The sequence below is a fragment of the Salvelinus sp. IW2-2015 genome, linkage group LG20, assembly GCF_002910315.2.
Source record: "Salvelinus sp. IW2-2015 linkage group LG20, ASM291031v2, whole genome shotgun sequence".
In the NCBI taxonomy this organism is placed as follows: Eukaryota; Metazoa; Chordata; class Actinopteri; order Salmoniformes; family Salmonidae; genus Salvelinus; species Salvelinus sp. IW2-2015.
Window position 1 is genome coordinate 25,389,960 of NC_036860.1, and position 20,919 is coordinate 25,410,878.

The 20,919-nt window shown below is 41.0% G+C and overlaps 1 protein-coding gene across 1 annotated transcript in view; it reads right to left on the reverse strand.

Annotated features, from left to right (window-relative positions):
- Positions 1 to 7,992: 7,992 nt before the first annotated feature.
- Positions 7,993 to 20,919, reverse strand: part of LOC111979954 (follistatin-related protein 4-like) — a 227,883-nt gene continuing 214,956 nt past the window's right edge. Inside the window, exons 15-16 of the mRNA XM_024010649.2 lie at positions 12,615 to 12,724; positions 7,993 to 12,446 (exon numbers count right to left, since the gene is read on the reverse strand). Of these exons, the coding sequence (XP_023866417.1) occupies positions 11,738 to 12,446; positions 12,615 to 12,724 (819 nt within the window). The 3' untranslated portion in view covers positions 7,993 to 11,737. The remainder of the gene's footprint in view (positions 12,447 to 12,614; positions 12,725 to 20,919) is intronic.

Sequence of the window (20,919 nt, forward strand, 5' to 3'; positions counted from 1 at the left end):
CGAGAAAGTGTGCCTAATAACATTCAGTGATTGCCATTGATTAGGCCTATATTAATTGATGTATCTTGCTGACAAATGTAAAAAAAATTGTACCCTAAAAAGTTGGGACAGCTGAAATGGGGCTGAAACTGTCCCGGGAAAAATGGGATGGTCACCCTAACACACACAGTCAAGTTACTAGACTAGGCCACAATGTGTATTTCAATGAACTTCAAATAGGTCTACCGGTATTTGTATTTATTACAGATCCCCATTACTCGGATCCCCAGCTACTTTTCCTGGGGTCCACCAAAATGAACTCTCCTGTTGTGTTCGTTTCATGTTAATTAATTCTGTGTTCCCGGTCCAAAATGATCGCCCCATTATAGCTGACTCTAAATCCATAATAATACATATATTATCACCTAATGTTGTGTTAGACCTTTTTATCAAATTAAGTTKTTGTGAACATTACAAGTTTTGAACATCTATTTGATATTCATTGACTTGAGCTCATACAACTCCTTTTTGAGTAAAAAAAGCATATGGATTATATGTATGGATTATTTTGACAATAACAAATACTAAGATGAAACATATTATGATATTTATCACAAACTTACTTTGTGTCAAAGTTTAACAAGGACTCTCTCCTCCTCACCAGTGTCATAATCAAAGATACAGTCGAAGTTGGAAGTTTACATACACCTTAGCCAAATACATTTAAACTCAGTTTTTCACAATTCTTGACATTTAATCCTAGTAAAAATTCCCTGTCTTAGGTCAGTTAGGATCACCACTTTATTTTAAGAATGTGAAATGTCAGAATAATAGTAGAGAGAATGCTTTACTTCAGCTTTTTATTTCTTTCATCACATTCCCAGTGGGTCAGAAGTTTACATACACTCAATTAGTATTTGGTAGCATTGCCTTTAAATTGTTTTACTTGGGTCAAACGTTTTGGGTAGCCTTCCACAAGCTTCCCACAATAAGTTGGGTGAATTTTGGCCTTTTCCTCCTGACAGAGTTGGTGTAACTGAGTCAGGTTTGTAGGCCTCCTTGCTCGCACATGCTTTTTCAGTTCTGCCCACACATTTTCTATAGGTTTGAGGTCAGGGCTTTGTGATGGCCACTCCAATACCTTGACTTTGTTGTCCTTAAGCCATTTTGCCACAACTTTGGAAGTATGCTTGGGGTCATTGTCCATTTGGAAGACCGATTTGCCACCAAGCTTTAACTTCCTGACTGATGTCTTGCGATGTTGCTTCAACATATCCACATAATGTTCCTGCCTCATGATGCCATCTATTTTGTTAAATACACCAGACCCTCCTGCAGCAAAGCACCCCCACAACATGAAGCTGCCACCCCCGTGCTTCAAGGTTGGGATGGTGTTCTTTGGCTTGCAAGCATCGCCCTTTTTCCTCCAAACAGTTCAGTATTTTGGCCAAAAAGTTCTATTTTTGTTTCATCAGACCAGAGGACATTCTCCAAAAAGTACGATCTTTGTCCCCATGTGCAGTTGCAAACCGTAGTCTGGCTTTTTTATGGCGGTTATGGAGCAGTGGCTTCTTCCTTGTTCAACGGCCTTTCAGGTTATGTCGATATAGGATTTGTTTTACTGTGCATATAGATACTTTTGTACCTGCTTCCTCCAGCATCTTCGCAAGGTCCTTTGCTGTTGTTCTGGGATTGATTTGCACTTTTCACACCAAAGTACATTCATCTCTAGGAGACAGAAATAATCTGTCTGTGAACAATTGTTGGAACATTTACTTGTCTCATGCATGAAGTAGATTTCCTAACTGACTTGCCAAAACTATAGTTTGTTAACAAGAAATTTGTGGAGTGGTTGAAAAATGAGTTTTAATGACTCCAACCTAAGTGTATGTAATCTTCCGACTTTACCTGTATGATCAAGAGCCTCACATACAGTATATCGTTTGGTCATTGTGCTGCCACAGAATGAATTGTGAGCAAGGCCTCAAAAAAGCTTTATATATGGGGGAAAGATTCTATTGGGAAAAGGTTCCCATGGGGGTTGCCATGGAAGCCAAGAAGGGGAGTGAGTTGTGTGTGTGTACTCAAACACATGCATGTGGGGGTCTGGAGAGGAAGTCTGTCCATCTGGTGAATGGGCATGTGCCTGAACTCAAATTTAGACACTAATTGTAGTCTCATCCATTAATTTCTAATGACCGATCATTTTTGACCAGGAACACCACAGGTGTACAAAAGTTAAATAAAACACCCAAAATATAATGAAAATCATCAAAATGTATTTTGTGCGTTCAGATGCCGTGTGTGGACAAAATCATGGAACCTTATGACATCAGATTAAATGAACTACATTTTTCAGACAGAACTTGTAAATCGGTCCAATTCGACCGGAACACAGCAGGAGGGTTAAGGCAGTTTATACAATTGTAAAAACATTACAATACATTCAGACTGTCTGCCATAAGGCCCCTACTCCACCACTACCACATATATACAGTACAAAATCCATGTGTACGTGTGTGTATAGTGCGTATGCTATTGTGTGTGTGTATGCGCCGATGTTTGTGTTGCTTCACAGTCCCCGCTGTTCCGTTTTTTTTWATCTGTTTTTAAACCAGATTTTACTGCTTGCATGAGTTACTTGATGTGGAATAGAGTTCCATGTAGTCATGGCTCTATTTAGAATTGTGCACCTTCCATAGTCTGTTCTGGACTTGGGGACTGTGAAGAGACTTCTTGTGGCATGTCTTGTGGGGTATGCATGGGTATTCGAGCTGTGCACCAGTAGTTCAAACAGACAGCTCGGTTGCATTCAACATGTCAATACCTCTCATAAATACAAGCAGTGATGAAGTCAATCTCTCCTCCACTTTGAGCCAGGAGAGATTGACATGCATATTATTTATGTTAGCTCTCTGTGTACATCCAAGGGCCAGCCGTGCCTTGCCTTTGACCTTGACAGTTTACAATCCAGGGTAACTCCAAGCAGTTTAATCACCTCAACTTGCTCAATTTCCACATTATTTATTACAAGATTTAGTTGAGGTTTAGGGTTTAGTGAATGATTTGTCCCAAATACAATGCTTTTTGTTTTAGAAATATTTAGGACTAACTTATTCCTTGCCACCCACTCTGAAACTAACTGCAACTCTTTGTTAAGTGTTGCAGTCATTTCAGTCGCTGTAGTAGCTGACATGTATGGCGTTGAGTCATCCCCATACATAGACACTCTGGCTTTCCTCAAAGCCAGTGGCAATTCATTAGTAAAGATTGAAAAAGGTAATGGGCCTAGACAGCTGCCTTGGGGAATTCCTGATTCTACCTGGATTATATTGGAGAGGCTTCCATTAAAGAACACCTTCTGTGTTCTCTTAGACAGGTATCTCTTTGTCCACAATATAGCAGGGGGTGTAAAGCCATAACACATACGTTTTGCCAGCAACAGACTATGATCGATAATGTCAAAGGCCGCACTGAAGTCTAACAAAACAGCCTCCACAATCTTTTTATAATCAATTTCTCTCAGCCAATCATCAGTCATGTGTGTAAGTGCTGTGTTTGTTGAATGTCCTTCTCTATAAGCATGCTGAAAGTTTGTCCATTTGTTTACTGTAAAATAGCATTGTATCTGGTTAAACACAATTTTTTCCAAAAGTTTACTAATGGTTGGTAACAGGCTGATTGGTTGGCTATATGAGCCAGTGAAGGGGGCTTTACTATTCTTAGCAGAATGACTTTTTCTTGCCTCCAATCCTGAGGGCACACACTTTCTAGTAGACTTAAATTGAAGATGTGGCAAATAGGAGTGGCAATATTGTCCTCTATTATCCTCAGTAATTTTCCATCCAAGTTGTCAGACCCCTGTGGCTTGTCATTGTTGATAGACAGGTTCTTCACCGGTAGCCAGTGATGTAGTGGAAAACATATAGGTGGGTATACTCTGATTGCTGGTCACTGTGAAAAAGTAACGCTCATTAAACTTTCAATACATTTTTCAGAAAAGGGTGGGTAAACCCAGAACAGGTAGGTTACATTCAATATAATACATGAGTTGAATCAAAACATGTTTAACACGAGTTATCCATAATTCATGAGTTAATGCTTGGAGTCTTCACAGATCGTGTGACATAAAACACTACCTTTCCTTACGTTAATGACATTTATGACATGTTTGTAATTATTAAGCATTTAACATTTGTGTAATTCAATTGTTAAATGCTTAATAATGACAAATAACACATTGAACTTAACCCTGTACGAATCATGGATCTTGGAGATCTCGGAAAATTCCCTGTCAGTGTAACTATACCTACGTAACGTTTCACTATGTTTTGCCGTGAAAACAGTTCTCATGGGCACACAAATCCAAATAATGTAGGCATATTACATTGCGAAATCGAATGCGTCTAATCGAAAGGGTCAACTATAGGCCTACTGTCAATAACGTACTTATTGGATGTGCATTGGTGTCTAGCTGTAGGCTAGTTGTCTAGTGATATTGTCGACCATCATCAGCTGATCCAGGAAAGAAGACAAGCATTGATAGAAAATCATAAAGCAAAATTAATGGTCTACTACTTCGCGCCACAGACGACACGGAGAACACCAGCGCACCTGGAAAAACAAAGCAATGAGTACTCTAATCAGCTGACTGACAAAAGGAAACAATGACAAATCAACGGATAAACATAATGCATTGGAATAAAGGCATGGGCTATTTCTATCAAGGACTCATGGCAAACAACTGGCGAAAATGAGGAAGTACAAAGGGAAATGCACGAGTAAAGGAGCTCAGCTTAGGCCAAAATGTTGCACTACTGAGGGGACTGCTCAGCCACATAGAAATACATGGTTTACATCATGATAGAGCAACCTGGTCTCAGAGCATTTCATACTATTCTGTATGTACATCCGAGATACTCCATTAGTATGATATGTTAGGTTTTATATGGTATGTATTCATTTGTGGATGTCCATTACCCATTTTGTATGATATGTTACGAATTACAATTCTAAGCTAGCTACAAAGTATGTTGACACTTGCTCGTTGAACAGCTCATTCCAAAATCATGGGCATTAATATGGAGTTGGTCCACCATATTTGCTGCTATAACAGCCAAGGACAGTAAGGATTTCCACTAGGGGTTGAGAAACATGCTGTCGGGGACTTGCTTCCATTAGCCACAAGAGCATTAGTGAGGTTGGGCGTTTAGGCCTGGCTCGCAGTCGGCGTTCCAATTCATCCCAAGCTGCTCGATGGGGTTGAGGTCAGGCACTGTGCAGGCACAGTCAAGTTCTTCCTCACCTATCTCAACAAACCAATTTCTGTATGGACCTCGCTTTGTGCATGGGGGCATTATCATGCTGAAACAGGAAAGGGCCTTCCCCAACTGTTGCCACAAAGTTGGAAGCAGAGAATCGTCTAGAATGTTATTGTATGCTTTGTTCTAAGCATGTTCTAAGCCCTAGTGGAAATCCTTACTGCTTGGCTGTTATAGCAGCAAATATGGTGGACCAACTCCATATTAATGCCCATGATTTGGAATGAGCTGTTCAACGAGCAAGTGTCAACATACTTTGTAGCTAGCTTAGAATTGTAATTCGTAACATATCATACAAAATGGGTAATGGACATCCACAAATGAATACATACCATATAAAACCTAACATATCATACTAATGGAGTATCTCGGATGTACATACAGATAAGTATGAAATGCTCTGAGACCAGGTTGCTCTATCATGATGTAAACCATGTATTTCTATGTGGCTGAGCAGTCCCCTCAGTAGTGCAACATTTTGCCTAAGCTGAGCTCCTTTACTCGTGCATTTCCCTTTGTACTTCCTCATTTTCGCCAGTTGTTTGCCATGAGTCCTCTCACGTCACCCCGCTCCTCCGCTCTCTCCACTGGCTTCCAGTTGAAGCTCGCATCCGCTACAAGACCATGGTGCTTGCCTACGGAGCTGTGAGGGAACGGCCCCTCAGTACCTTCCAGGCTCTGATCAGGCCCTACACCCAAACAAGGGCACTGCGTTCATCCCTCTGGCCTGCTCCGCTCCCTACCACGAGGAAGTACCAGTTCCCCGCTCAGCCCAGTCAAAACTGTTCGCTGCTCTGGCCCCCCAATGGTGGAACAAACTCCCTCACGACGCCAGGACAGCGGAGTCAATCACCACCTTCCGGAGAACACCTGAAACCCCACCTCTTTAAGGAATACCTAGGATAGGAAAGTAATCCTTCTCACCCCCCCACCCCCCCCCCCCCTTAAAAGATTTAGATGCACTATTGTAAAGTGGCTGTTCCACTGGATGTCATAAGGTGAATGCACCAATTTGTAAGTCGCTCTGGATAAGAGCGTCTGCTAAATGACTTAAATGTAAATGTAAATGTCTTTAGTGTTAAGATTTCCCTTCACGGGAATTAAGGGGCCTAGCCCGAACCATGAAAACAGCCCAGACCAGTATTCCTCCTCCACCAAACTTTACAGTTGGCACTTTGCATTGGGGCAGGTAGCGTTCTCCTGGCATCCGCCAAACCTAGAGTAGTCCGTCGGACTGCCAGATGGTGAATCGTGATTCATTGCTGTAGAGAACGTGTTTCCTCTGCTCCAGAGTCCAATGGCGGGGAGCTTTACACCACTCCAGCCAACACATGTCATTGCGCATGGTAATCTTAGGCTTGTGTGCGGCTGCTCGGACATGGACACCCATTTCATGAAGCTCCCGATGAAGAATTTGTGTGCTGATGTTGCTTCCAGAGGTAGTTTGGAACTCGGTAGTGAGTGTTGCAACCGAGGACATACAATTTTTACGTGCTACGCACTTCAGCACTCGGTGATCCAATTCTGTGAGCTTGGTGGCCTACCACTTCACGGCTGAGCCGTTGTTGCTCCTAGATGTTTCCACTTCACAATAACAGCACTTACAGTTGACCAGGGCAACTCTAGCAGGGCAGAAATTTGACTAACTGACTTGTTGGAAAAGTGGCATCCTATGACGGTGCCACGCTGAAAGTCACTGAGCTCTTCAGTAAGGCCATTCTACTGCCAATGTTTGTCTATGGAGATTGCGTGTTTGTTTGCTTGATTTTATACACCTGTCAGAAATGGGTGTGGCTGAAATAGCCGAATCCACTCATTTGAAGGGGTGTTCACATACTTTTGTATATATAGTGTATGTTCCGAATTTGCAAAACATACAATATCTTTCAAATCGGCAAAACGTACAATATGTTACAAATTTGCAAAATATATGATATGTTAAGAATTCTAGCTAGGTGGCTAACGTTAACTAGCTCGCTAATGTTAGCTAGGCTAGGGGTTAGGGTGAAGGTTAGGGCTAAGTTAAGGAGTTAGGTTAAACTGTAAAGGTTAGAGGAAGGGTTAGCTGAAAGGGTTACGGTTTGGGTGAAGGGTGAAGGGTTAACTAACATGCTAAGTAGTTGCAAGCAGCTAAAAAGTAGTAAGTAGTTGAAAAGTTACTAGTTAGCTTAATTGCTAAAGATTCAAACTCGCAACCTTTGGGTTTCTAGACGTTCGCGTTATACACCCACCCATCTACTCAGAGCAACCACCTTTCGTTTTTGCCTTAAGTAACCATCTGTCTTATACAACCATACTAAACGTAACATATCATCCTATAGTGACCACCTAAAGTTTGAGTTTTGTTGCATTTAGGGGAGCTAACGTATCATTTAGGGGAGCTAAACTCCCCCGTAATTCACACCTTGCACAGACTCCTTGTCGTCCATGCAATTTAAAGGCAAAGTGATGTGGGATTGTGGAATCAGTTTACCTTTGGTCAACCATGTTCCATATTCTAATTTTTACTTAAGAGGCAATGCATCTTCACAACAGAAACAATCTTTTGTCCTCTGTTTTGGCATCCATAGATTGGGTGATGAAATAAATAGCATCTAATGAAAATTTGGTTCCATTCTCYTTATTTGCCAATTCTGTAGCATGTTCCTAAAAAACGGAATGGTTAGAAGAAAATACGCATCTTAGTAAATACTCAATTTTATATTTTATTGTAAAACTGGGGGGAAAGAAAAATTACATCCCAGGCAACACAATACAATATACAGTACAGTATGTCATATCCTTACAGTCAATGCTAATTAAAATACATCACTGGTGAGCTGGGTCTTGTCTGTGGGTAGATAATGAGGTATAGATACTGGTTCCATACATTTCAGTTCAGATGAAGCAACTCAAAAATATATTTTAAAAAATCTCCGAATATTTTAATATATTATTGTACAGAGGAAATTTAGGTGGGGAAAAAAGCATAGGAGTCATTAAAGGGAGACTCCACTCAAAAACTATATTTTGGTATTTCTTTTCATTAATCCACTGTTGACAAAGTCCCAAAATGTTTTGCATGTCAGCAGTCAAGTTTAAGATAAAGGATTTTCAAGAAGCAAAGTGTCACGTGCCACATGACCAAGTGGACAAACTAAAAGAAAATACTAAAATATAGTTTTTGAGTGGAGTTTCCCTTTAACAATTGGAGGAGAAGTAATACATGTATACACCCAGACTGTTTTAACATCTTAGGAAAAATCTACTCACAAAACACATACATCATACAACAGTTATTGCCTTAACAATGAGAATGTGTTGCATAGAGATAAACCAGCACGGATACAGCTACAAGCCTTTAAGGTTGCCTAGGTTGCCAAAGATCTTAGAACAGCACACATTTATCCTCTAATTTAGGCCTCTTGTGTTGTTGATATTTATAAAACATTTGACATATCTGCTGATTTGAATACTCTTAGTTGAGCCTATATGAATTCATATCTGACAACTACGTGGTTTTTAGTGCTTAAAGAACTGCGTAGCTCTGTTAACAATGTGAGATTTAGAGGCAGGCGTATCTTGCCGTTACTTAGCCAGTTACTGAGGGATGGTAACTCAAGCCCCGTTTATACCTGGTGCTAACATGAATTCCTTTGTCCTGGTCACATTCTGATTGAGCCCACAATTTTAGGCAGCAGTAGACGATTAAAAGATGCTTTGTGATCTGATTGTTATCAGATCTTATAAATGTAAACAGACAAGATAAGGACAAGATCAGGACAAGATCAGGACAAGATCAGGACAAGATCAGAACGAAGGATGCATGTTAGAGCCAAGTATAAACAGTGATAAAAATGTTTCAGCCACGTATCAGCACAATGCTAATATATTGTTAGTGTTTAGTCAATGTCACTATACAATATAGTTTCGTCCTAATAGTAAAGAATGTCTGCTGACTGGATGGGTTTTTTCTCAGTCATAATACTGTCGCTCTAGTTAGCAAGAAGTCCCCCGTTGAGACTGGTCATTGTCGTAACTGCTGAAGAAGAGCTAGTATGTTGTCCTGGGGCAACTCAAAACCCATTACCACTGGACACATCCTGACTCAACTCAACAGAAAAAACATAAAGTGCTGCTGTGTTTGCCATTGGCGGGTCTGGGCCACTCTTCTGAGCATTACAAATGGTACTCCTCATTTAGAAACTACTCTTGCCTGGTTTCAGACAGAAAGCTACACTGGATCGATTGGGCTTTGGYTGGAAGAAAAGTATTGTAAAGAGAGTCAGATGTGACAAAGGGATGTCTGCAATMTTTTCAGACCTGTGCTGTCCTGGTGTCAGGATGACATACTGTGTGAGAAACTGCTGCACAAAAGAGCCAAATCCAGAGGCCCAGATATCAACAAACTCGTTACAATTTGATGTCACTGTAGCTCCAACAACTTGTTGTAATGAACGTTGAAATACATATACAGCATCAGTTTGGGGTTATATACCATAGTTTGTCCTCACATTAGCAACGAACATTTGTGTTTGGTGAAATTTGTCCCTGAATATTCACATATTTTATGTTCAAAGTAATTTATAATGTGACACAGCTGCACGTTTTTTTTTTTGTCATTTTATTAGATTATTTTACAAACCATTTCCCTCATAAACAAGAACACACCAAAAGCATAAAGAAAACTGGACTTGTTTGAATGTGTRCTAAACAAGAACAATTTATATCTACAACAGTGTCTCTAATGTCAATATCATACCAAGAGGTTCAGGTTTGCAGCCATGGTCTTGGTTAGAGGCCAGGTATGTAATATATGTGACATTTTCACCAGCAACTGTACTGTTTGTGATCCTGTGTACTTGAAGGCCGGGATTCAATCAGAGGCGCATCGATGTTAAGCACATTGCACTAGTGGCAATGTACCTTTTTAAAGGCAATTTTCCTGACGATTGTGGATATTGCATTCACTGTAAATGCTGCAGAAATTACCTTGTCGATAACGCACCTTTTGATTGAATCCCAGCCGAAATGCTCTTAAACAATATTAGTGAGATGAGCCTCAACTCTCAGTACATGCATATGGAACACTCAGTTGTGATGATGCCTTTGGTGGTGACTCGTATGAATTATTCTGAAGTTACTCTGTAATGGTGGCAAAATAAGTACTTTGGTCTGGGCGCCTGATGCTTTTTGATGGCAATTACTGAAATGTTTTTTTTCTTCCATGACCGCAAAATAATTGGGCTTCGAATTGGGCCTTTTGAATATATATTACACATCTCTGCCTCACTCCTGGAATACACACATATTTCTCTCTCAATACAACAGTGTTCTAAGAAATGTCATCAAGCCTTTGCTTCTGTGTCAGATTGAGCAAAGGCAGTTACCGTAGCAACACATATCTAAATCGCAAACATAAGCAACACATCTGTTAATCTTGGTTTGTGTCTTTTTTTTTAAACAGGCGTGTTTTGCTATCACTTGCTCGTCACATACAGTACTAGCCAACATTAGGGTAACGGGCACAGCTACTCCTTATGAGGGAAAGCTGTATTTCAGTTGTGGAGCAGTTGAAGAATGGAAACTAAGCTATAGGGAAACTGGATACACAGGACTTACAATACCTCCATGCTGATGAACAAGACCCTTACAATGCTAGACTTAGTGGACAGAGGACTAGGAGGTCACTGGATCAAAACTGGAAGTAGGCTTACTGTGTGAGAGAGGGTGAGGGACATACTATACCATATATATTCTTTGTACAATAACATGTTATCCACTGATGGGTTTTCTACTGTATGCTATTGGATACTGTTCTTAGCTAAGGGATGGGAAAGTATTCTCTTTGGAAAGTAACAGGTCATGACTAATACGGTACAACATGTTTCAAGCCAACCTGTATGTTGTTGGTCAGCATGAGAGCTTTTACAGAAAGCGTACAATAACATGGACAAGGACAAAGGCGAGTAACAGGGTGCTGTGGTTTTGAAAAGGACCGCAAACACATGTATACACTAGAGGCAGACAGACGTCTTGTTGGGAATATTTGCAGTACTGGTGAACGACAAACATCTCGAAACCAAAAAGCTTTTAGTCTAAAAAAAAGTGAGCGTTGTGCATAGTTAAATTTTCAAAATGTCATCATTATATCCCTCCTGTTATCTGCAGTGTTACAAGGAAGTGCAATGTACAACTCCTCTAAGTTAAGTACACATAGATCACAGTTGCACTAAAGGAACTCACCACCCACCTTCTCCCCGTAAAAATACCATATGATTTTCTAAATATTTTTTTCAATTACTATTTTTTGTGTACTTTTGTTACAATAACCCAGGCGTGTGTTCCTCCCGCTCAGTCCCATGGTTGAGTCCACTTATGTCCATATATATCTTAATTAAGTGTTTTGGCCTGATCTCTCCCTCTCTTTCTCTCCCTCTCCCCTTCTTCCCACTCTCTCATACCTCTCCCACCCACACCACTGTGTTCCCTCTCTTGATGTCTGACACCTCACAGTGGGGCGTGTTCAGTTTGCCGTTCACCACAAAGAGGGATTCCGCTGAGGGAGTGACCAAGTACTGGCCAAACAGTCCGCTGGACACCACCACCCTGTTGGGCCCCCCCCAGGGCCAGGTGTGGTGTGACAGGGGCTCCTTGAGGCTTCTGAGGACCTCAGTGTGCCCTGTCGCCAGGTCAGAGAAGAGCAGGTCTGTGCCTGAGCCAGAGGCAGCTACCACAGTGTACTGGTTGGACTTAGTGAAGGAGGGCTGGAAGATCAGGTCGGACACAAGGAGAGAGGTGTCCAGCTCCCGGCTCAGACCCAGCACCCCCTGGAAGGACACTGTTTGAACTCTGACCTTGCCGCGCTGCTGGTCAGGGGTGATGATGTAGCGGCCGTCCGGGGACACATAGGGCTGGCCCGTGATGTTGAGGTTGGGCCCAATGACAGTGTCGGTGACACTGTCGATGAGGAGCTGTGGCTGGGCTGACGAGGGGTCCCTGCTCTGAGACTGGCACTGAATGAAGTAAAGGCCACTCAGGTGTGTGTAGGCCATGCTGATGGGCACACAGCTGTAGTTCTTCAGGCTGATGGTTTTGACTCGGTGGAAGGTCTCCAAGTCAATCTTATGCACTGCAGGTTCAGATTTGAGGAAGACGAAGCCAAACCTAAGACGACAAAGTTCAAGGGAAAGGTTAATGGTCTTTTTTGAGTGATTACGGTGTGGTTAGGATTCTCATTAAATTATAATTTGCTCTTTTCTCCTCCATTTGAGAGAGATCGCGAAGATGAGGTGGTGAGGTCACCAGTGTTAAAGGTTAATGGGCCTTCTGTACCTGACGTGTGTGATAATGAGGTTGGTTGGGGGGATGAAGAAGTCATCAACCCTCTGGAAGGGGGTGCGGATGGTGTGGTGCACCTCTCCAACACTGGCCTGGGGAATCACCTAGAACAGAGCAGTCAAAGGAGAACATGAGAACAGGAAATATACAAGTACAAGTGTCACCTATCTGGCAAGAGAACATAAAAAGAAAGCATGGGTTTGAGCGTTTACTTAAACATAACAGCGAAACACTTCGAAGGCAATGTTGCCATATACTCTGAGCTCCAAAAGTACTGGGAAAGTGACAGACTGTCAACTTTAATTTGAAGGTATTTTCATCCATATCGGGTGAACCATTTAGAAATGACAGTTCTTTTTGTACATAGTCCCCCCATTTTAGGGGACCAAAAGTATTTGGACAGATACACTTATACAATACCAGTCAAAGGTTTAGACACACCTACTCCTTCCAGGGTTGTTATTTATTTTCTACATTTTTTAATAATAGTGAAGACATCAACAATATGAAATAACACATACAGTTGAAGTCGGAAGTTTACATACACCTTAGCCAAATACATTTAAACTCAGTTTTTCACAATTCCTGACATTTAATCCAAGTAAATATTCAGTTAGGATCACCACTTTATTTTAAGAATGTGAAATGTCAGAATAATAGTAGAGAATTATTTATTTAAGTTTCATTTCTTCCATCACATTCCCAGTGGGTCAGAAGTTTACATACATTCAATTAGTACTTGGTAGCATTCCCTTTAAATTGTTTAACTTGGGTCAAATGTTTTGGGTAGCTTTCCACAAGCTTCCCACAATAAGTTGGGTGAATTTTGGCCTATTCCTCCTGACAGAGATGGTGTAACTGAGTCAGGTTTGTAAGCCACCTTGCTCGCACACGCTTTTTCAGTTCTGCCCACACATTTTCTATAGGTTTGAGGTCAGGGCTTAGTGATGGCCACTCCAAGACCTTGATTTTGTTGTCTTTAAGCCATGTTGCCACAACTTTGGAAGTATGCTTGAGGTCATTGTCCATTTGGAAGACCCATTTGTGACCAAGCTTTAACTTCCTGACTGATGTCTTGAGATGTTGCTTCACCATATCCACATAATTTTCCTACCTCATGATGCCATCTATTTTGTGAAGTGCACCAGTCCCTCCTGCAGCAAATCACCCCCACAACATGATGCTGCCACCCCGTGCTTCACGGTTGGGATGGTGTTCTTCGGCTAGCAAGCATCCCCCTTTTTCCTCCAAACATAACGATGGTCATTATGGCCAAACAGTTCTATTTTTGTTTCATCAGATCAGAGGACATTTCTCCAAAAAGTATGATCTTTGTCCCCATGTGCAGTTGCAAACCGTAGTCTGGCTTTTTATGGCGGTTTTGGAGCAGTGGCTTCTTCCTTGCTGAGCGGCCTTTCAGATTATGTCGATATAGGACTCGTTTTACTGTGGATAAAGATACTTTTGTACCTATTTACTCCAGCATCTCCACAACTTCCTTTGCTGTTGTTCTGGGATTGATTTGCACTTTTCTTATCAAAGTACATTCATCTCTAGGAGACAGAATGCGTCTCCTTCCTGAGCGGTATGACGGCTGCATGGTCCCATGGTGTTTATACTTGKGTATTATTGTTGGTACAGAAGAACGTGGTACCTGCAGGCGTTTGAGAATTGCTCCCAAGGATGAACCAGACTTGTGGAGGTCTACATTTTKTTTTCTGAGGTCTTGGCTSATTTATWTKAATTTRCCCATGATGTCAAGCAAAGAGGCACTGAGTTTGAAGGTAGGCCTTGAAATACAGCCACAGGTACACCTCCAATTGACTCAAATGATGTCAATTAGCCTATCAGAAGCTTCTAAAGCCATGACATAATAAGCTGTTTGAAGGCACAGTCAACTTAGCGTATGTAAACGTCTGACCCATTGGAATTGTGATACAGTGAATTATAAGTGATAAAAATCTGTCTGTAAACATTTGTTGGAAACATTACTTGTGTCATGCACAAAGTAGATGTCCTAACCAACAGGAAATTTGTGGAGTGGTTGAAAAACAAGTTTTAATGACTCCAACCTAAGTGTATGTAAACTTCCGACTTCAACTGTATGAAATCATGTAGTAACCAAAAAAGTGTTAAACAAATCAAAATATATTTTATATTTGTGATTCTTCAAAGTAGCCACCCTTTTCCTTGATGACAGCTTTGCACACTCTTGGCATTCTCTCAACCAGCTTCATGAGGTAGTCACCTGGAATGCATTTCAATTAACAGGTATGCTTTGTTAAAAGTACATTTCTGGAAATTCTTTCCTTAATGCGTTTCAGCCAATCAGTTATGTTGTGACAAGGTAGGGGTGCTATACAGACAATAGCCCTATTTGGTAAAAGACCAAGTCAATATTATGSCCAGAACAGCTSAAATAAGCAACGAGAAATGACAGMACATCATTACTTTAAGACATGAAGGTCAGTCAATGCGGAACATTTCAAGATCTTTGAAAGTTTCTTCAAGTGCAGTCGCAAAAACCATCAAGCGCTACCACAAAACTGGTACTCATGAGGAATGCCACAGAAAATAAAGACCCAGTGTTACCGCTGCTGCAGAGGATAAGTTCATTAGAATTAACTGCACCTCAGATTGCAGCCCAAATAAATGCTTTTCAGAGTTCCAGTAACAGACACATCTCAACATCAACTGTTCAGAGGAGACTTCATGAATCAGGCCTTCATGGTCGAATTGCTGCAAAGAAACCACTACTCAAGGACACCAATAAGAAGAAGAGACTTGCTTGGGCCAAGAAACACGAGCAATGGACATTAGACCGGTGGATATCTGTCTTTTGGTCTGATGAGTCCAAATTTGAGATATTTGGTTTCAACCYCTGTGTRTTTGTGAGACACAMAGTAGGTGAACWGATGATCTCAGCATGTGTGGTTCCCACCGTGAAGCATGGAGGCGGAGGTGTGATGGTGCTTTGCTGGTGACACTGTCTGTGATTTATTTAGAATTTAAGGCACARTTAACCAGTATGGCTACCACAGCATTCTGCAGCTATACGCCATCCCATCTGGTTTGCGCTTAGTGGTCCTATCATTKGTTTTTTTTTAACAGGACAATGACCCAAAACACACCTCAAGGCTGTGTAAGGGCTTTTTGACCAAGAATGAGAGTGACGGAMTGCGGCATCAGATACCTGGCCTCCACAATCACCCGACCTCAATCCAATTGAAATGGTTTGTGATGAGTTGGACGGCAGAGTGAAGGAAAAGCAGCCAACAAGTGCCCAGAATATGTGGGAACTCCTTCAAGGCRMTTGGAAAAGCATTCCTCATGAAGCTGGTTGAGAGAATGCCAAGAGTGTGCAAACTGTAATCAAGGCAAAGGGTGGCTACTTAGAAGAATCTGAAATCTAAAATATATTTTGATTTGTTTAACACTTTTTTCGTTATTACATGATTCCATTTGTATTATTTCATAGTGTTGATGTCTTCACTATTATTCTACAATATAGAAAATAGTACAAATAAAATAAAACCCTTGAATGAGTAGGTGTGTCCAAACATTTGACTGGTACTGTAACATTATTAAAGTAGTCAAAAGWTTATTATTTGGTCCRATATGCCTAACACGCAATGATTACATCAAGCTTGTGACTCTGCAAACTTGTTGGATGCATTTGCTGTTTGCCCAATAGAAATGAATGGTAAACAATGTATTGTGTCGATGTGGAGTAAATTTAATTGTAACTAAGAGTATAATATTTTTCCAAACACTTCTACATTAATGTGGATCCTATCATGGTAACGGATATTCCTGAATGAATCGTGAATAAAGATGAGAAAGTTACAGATGTACAAATATCATACACCCCAAAAAATGCTAATCTCCCCTGTTATTGTAATGGTGAGAGGTTAGCATGTTTCGGGGTTATGAAATTTGTGCGTCTGTAACTTTCTCACTCATCATTATTCACGATTCATTCAGGACTATCCGTAATCTTGGTAGCATCCACATAAATGTAGAAGTGTTTAGAAACATATTCTATTCTTATTTACAACAAAAGGGACTCCAAATTGACACATTACATTTTTTGCCATTCATTTCTGTTGCTGCCTGAGCAGAGATGAGATATGATGATGACTAAGGAATGAAGAATTATAAAGTACTCAAATAAAACTAAGTAATGTACACAACTGAATTTGTATTTTTACTTTATAGTAATTTCCTATTTTCTATGTGGACCTGACAAAGACAATGGAATATTTTCAATGTTTTGGCAATTGAATGTTCACTATTTTTGGCTTTGGCGTTTGCATTAAAARGCTCTAATCATTTTTAATGTCATTATTTAAAGTTAAAAATCTCAAACAAAATTGAAAACCGTGATCATTTTTGAAATAATCCAACCGAAACCCGAACTGACCTCAAAAAGCACTAATCGCTAAGCAATAGCTTACAGTCTCCACTTTATCCTCATAGTCATTGTATCATTTCAAATCCAAGGCGCTGGAGTACGGAGCCAAAACAACAACAAATGTGTCAGTGTGTATTGGGCAGTATAGTTAAACTGATGATATATGGCCTCACCTCAAGACCTGATAGACGAAACGTATTGGCTAATGGTTGCTTGAGAAGATACACACGGATAAAGCTGCTATCTCACAAGTCAAAGGCGGCCGTCTGACTCATCCATTTCTCYTTGGACGATCTATCCATCCACTTTATTGGCCCCACCCACTATGTACAGTACATGACAAATGCTTCATCYGGTACCCTACATTATCAGGTCACTGTCAAGGACTTGTGGGCTGTTTATGTAACCACTGCATAGCTCGGCTTGTTTAAGGAACCCCAGTAAATATTTCATGTAGAAGGTATTTGAATAAAAGGGAAAACGACTAAAGACACTAATCTGAAGTATGTGCCATCCCTACTAAAGCTCTAAAACCATCACATTGTCAGTGGGGGACCTGCTTTTTGTATTTTGCAGTCTTCCTATGAGCGAACTATACTGACAATTTAAAAAAACGTTTTAATGCAGCGCCCTTTGCCAGTGCAGTCAACAGAGCTACAGAGCCCCGGATGTAACATAATAGAAGTCATGTCTAATTAGGAAGTTATGCTCTCACCGGCTCACATAATAGAAGTCATGTCTAATTAGGAAGTTGTGCTCTCACCGGCTCACATCATAAAAAGTCATGTTCTAATTAGGAAAGTTATGCTCTCACCGGCTCACATCATAGAAGTCATGTCTAATTAGGAAGTTATGCTCTCACCGGCTCACATAATAGAAGTCATGTCTAATTGGGAAGTAATGCTCTCACAGGCTCAGGATGCTCTAAACTTCACACCAGCACCCTGGCACATATTGGTCATATGCACCATGTTACTGTATTTTACCTCGGCTATTATTTTCTCTCCTGTATTACACCTATTGTACTTTAATACTGAAGGGAAATTGGTTTGTACTGACTGAGTACCTTTTATATTGAACTGTACTTGCTTCAAGGCAGACTGGTGGATCTCACCAATGTTATTAAGAAATGCTTTATATATTCTATACTGTAGGTCCCCACTTTACAAGAATATTACACTGTTCTTACACTATATTATGAGGGTAAAGTAATGGGAAATTGTACTATAAATCCAAGTTTATACTAATATCCAACTCCTGAGATAGACCTGCGTCCTCTCCAGGGGGTGTACTTATACATCAAGCTGCCTCAAACAGGAGATAGGATCGTACTTCTATGAGCCGTTCCGACTCACACAAGCCAAGGCTCGTGCAAACCTACTTACTTACTAATATCCAACTAGCAGACCTCTACTGGCCAATTCCATTATCCAAGTATCTATTACAGTTGCATCTTTTGATCATGCTGAGGTTTCAACATATTCCAGCGTCTTGCCACTGTTATATGTTGTAAGCTCATGTCACCATGTTCCTAAACCCTAGTTTCATAGGTAATTATCTAATGATCCTGTAGCCAAATTTCAACATATATACTAAACAAAAATATAAATGCAAAATACAACAATTTCAACGATTTTACTGTGTTACAGTTCATATAAGGAAATCAGTCAATTGAAATAAATTAATTAGGCCCTAATCTATGGATTGCACATCTGGGCAGGGGCACATCCAATCAGAATGAGTTCTTCTCAACAAAAGGTCTTTATTACAGACAGAAATACTCTTCATTTTCATCAGCTGTCCAGGTAGCTGGTCTCAGGTGATCCCACAGGTGAAGAAGCCGGATGTGGAGGTCCTGGGCTGGCGTGGTTACACGTGGTCTGTGGTTGTGAAGCCGGTTGGACATACTGCCAAATTCTCTAAAAACGAGGTTGGAGGAGGCTTATGGTAGAGAAATTAACATTACATTCTCTGGCAACAGCTCAGGTGGACATTCCTTCAGTCAGAATGCCAATTGCACACTCCTTCAAAATTTGAGACATCTGTGGCATTGTGTTGAGTGGCAAAACTGCACATTTTAGAGTGGCCTTTTATTGTCCCCCAGTACAAGGTGCACCTGTGTAATGATCATGCTGTTTAATCAGCTTCTTGAGATGTCACACCTGTCAGGTGGATGGATTATCTTGCAAAGGAGAAATGTTTACTTAACAAGGATGTAAACAAATTTGTGCACAACATTTGAGAGAAATAAGAGTTTTGTGCATATGGAAAAATTCTGGGATCTTTTATTTCAGCTCATGAAACATGTTGCGTTTATATTTTTGTTCAGTATATATTGTAGCCTAGGCCTTTATTTCCTGCAAAATCCCACTCATCCCACTGTAAGCAAGCTTATAGCCTACTGCTGAAAGAGAAGGCAAAGAGGGGTGGGCTGATCAGCTGATCATAGCGAATGTAGATGATGTAAATCAGCTAGTTACCTATGCTGTTGAAACAATCTAACTAGTGTTAATCTGTGGTTGGAGTTTGTTCGAGAAGGGTGCAGCTGCAGACCAATATGGCGACCGAAGTACGGGCGAGTGGGTGTGTCGAAGGGAAAGTAGTGGCCGTGAGGAAAGGAGTGGGTGTGTAGAAAGGAGTGGGTGTGTAGAAAGGAAAGTAGTGGGCGTGTGGAAATGAGTGGGTGTGTCAAAAGGAAAGTAGTGTGCGTGTGGAAATGAGTGGGTGTGTCAAAAGGAAAGTAGTGGGAGTGTGGAAATGAGTGGGTGTGTCGAAAGCTATAGGTTAGACGGTTTTGACTGAGCTGTGTTTTTTTTCTTACTGCGCAATTACTGTACATTGAGTACCACGAGAGTTTGGACTTCTGTTTTGAAGCAAGAGGATGAGTCTGAGTCGTATTTCACTGTTGGTTCTACACAAATAATTGTACATTTCCAGATATAAAACAGACTATTTAAAAAAAATAAAAAATTAAGTACTGATGATGGGTGTACTGTTGCTTGTATGCCCGCGCTTACTGTGACTGCCACCCATGCCGTTGCCTGACAACAGTGCTTGGCAAACGGTGTTGTTGCCATTCATGCCCTCCCAATTGAGTAGTAGACTGCATGTATGTATCAAGGTTACATCTAGATGGTGATCAATATGAGTTATTTCTTGTGTAGGCTGTTATCCTAATTGAAATAAAATCATGGGAGGAGACAAATGACCGTGTTAGCTGCACAGTGGGAAGCAACTCCGTTCGGCATGCCCATCGATACAACACTGATGCACTAGTCATTCGCACTGGCTTATCGACTCGCCGTGCATCCCAATCAGCCGTGCATCCCAATCAGCCGCGCAAAACAGTCTCGATCGGCAACAAATCTGTCCACACTGGGCCTCAACTACCCATACCTGGTTTGTTCTGCTGCTGACATCTACCTCGTAGGCCTACTAACGAACACTCAAATTGAAGCCTTTCCTGTTCCGGACAGTGAGATGACACAGACAACTCAAAAGGGAGACACTAGCTACTACACTAACGTTTAGCACTGGTAGCTTCTGCCAGCAGGACGAGTGCAATATGTGCTCGCATGGGGACATTTTCCAAGATACAGTTGTTTTGAAATGAGCTAGTTTGATGGGCAACTCATTTAAAAAAACAAGAGAGAAAATAGACTTAAAAGTTAAATAAAAAATGTAATAACGAAAAAATGCCACCAATCTGAAAGGGGACTTTTCTCATAGGATGGAAAAAGAGCAGGTGCTCAGGCACTCTTAGATCTCTTTCGGTGTATCTGCTTGATTACCGCACATTTCTCTCTCTGTGGTCCTCTGTAGCTTAGTTGGTTGACCATGGTGCTTGTGATGCCAGGATAGTGGGTTTGATTCCTTGGACCACCC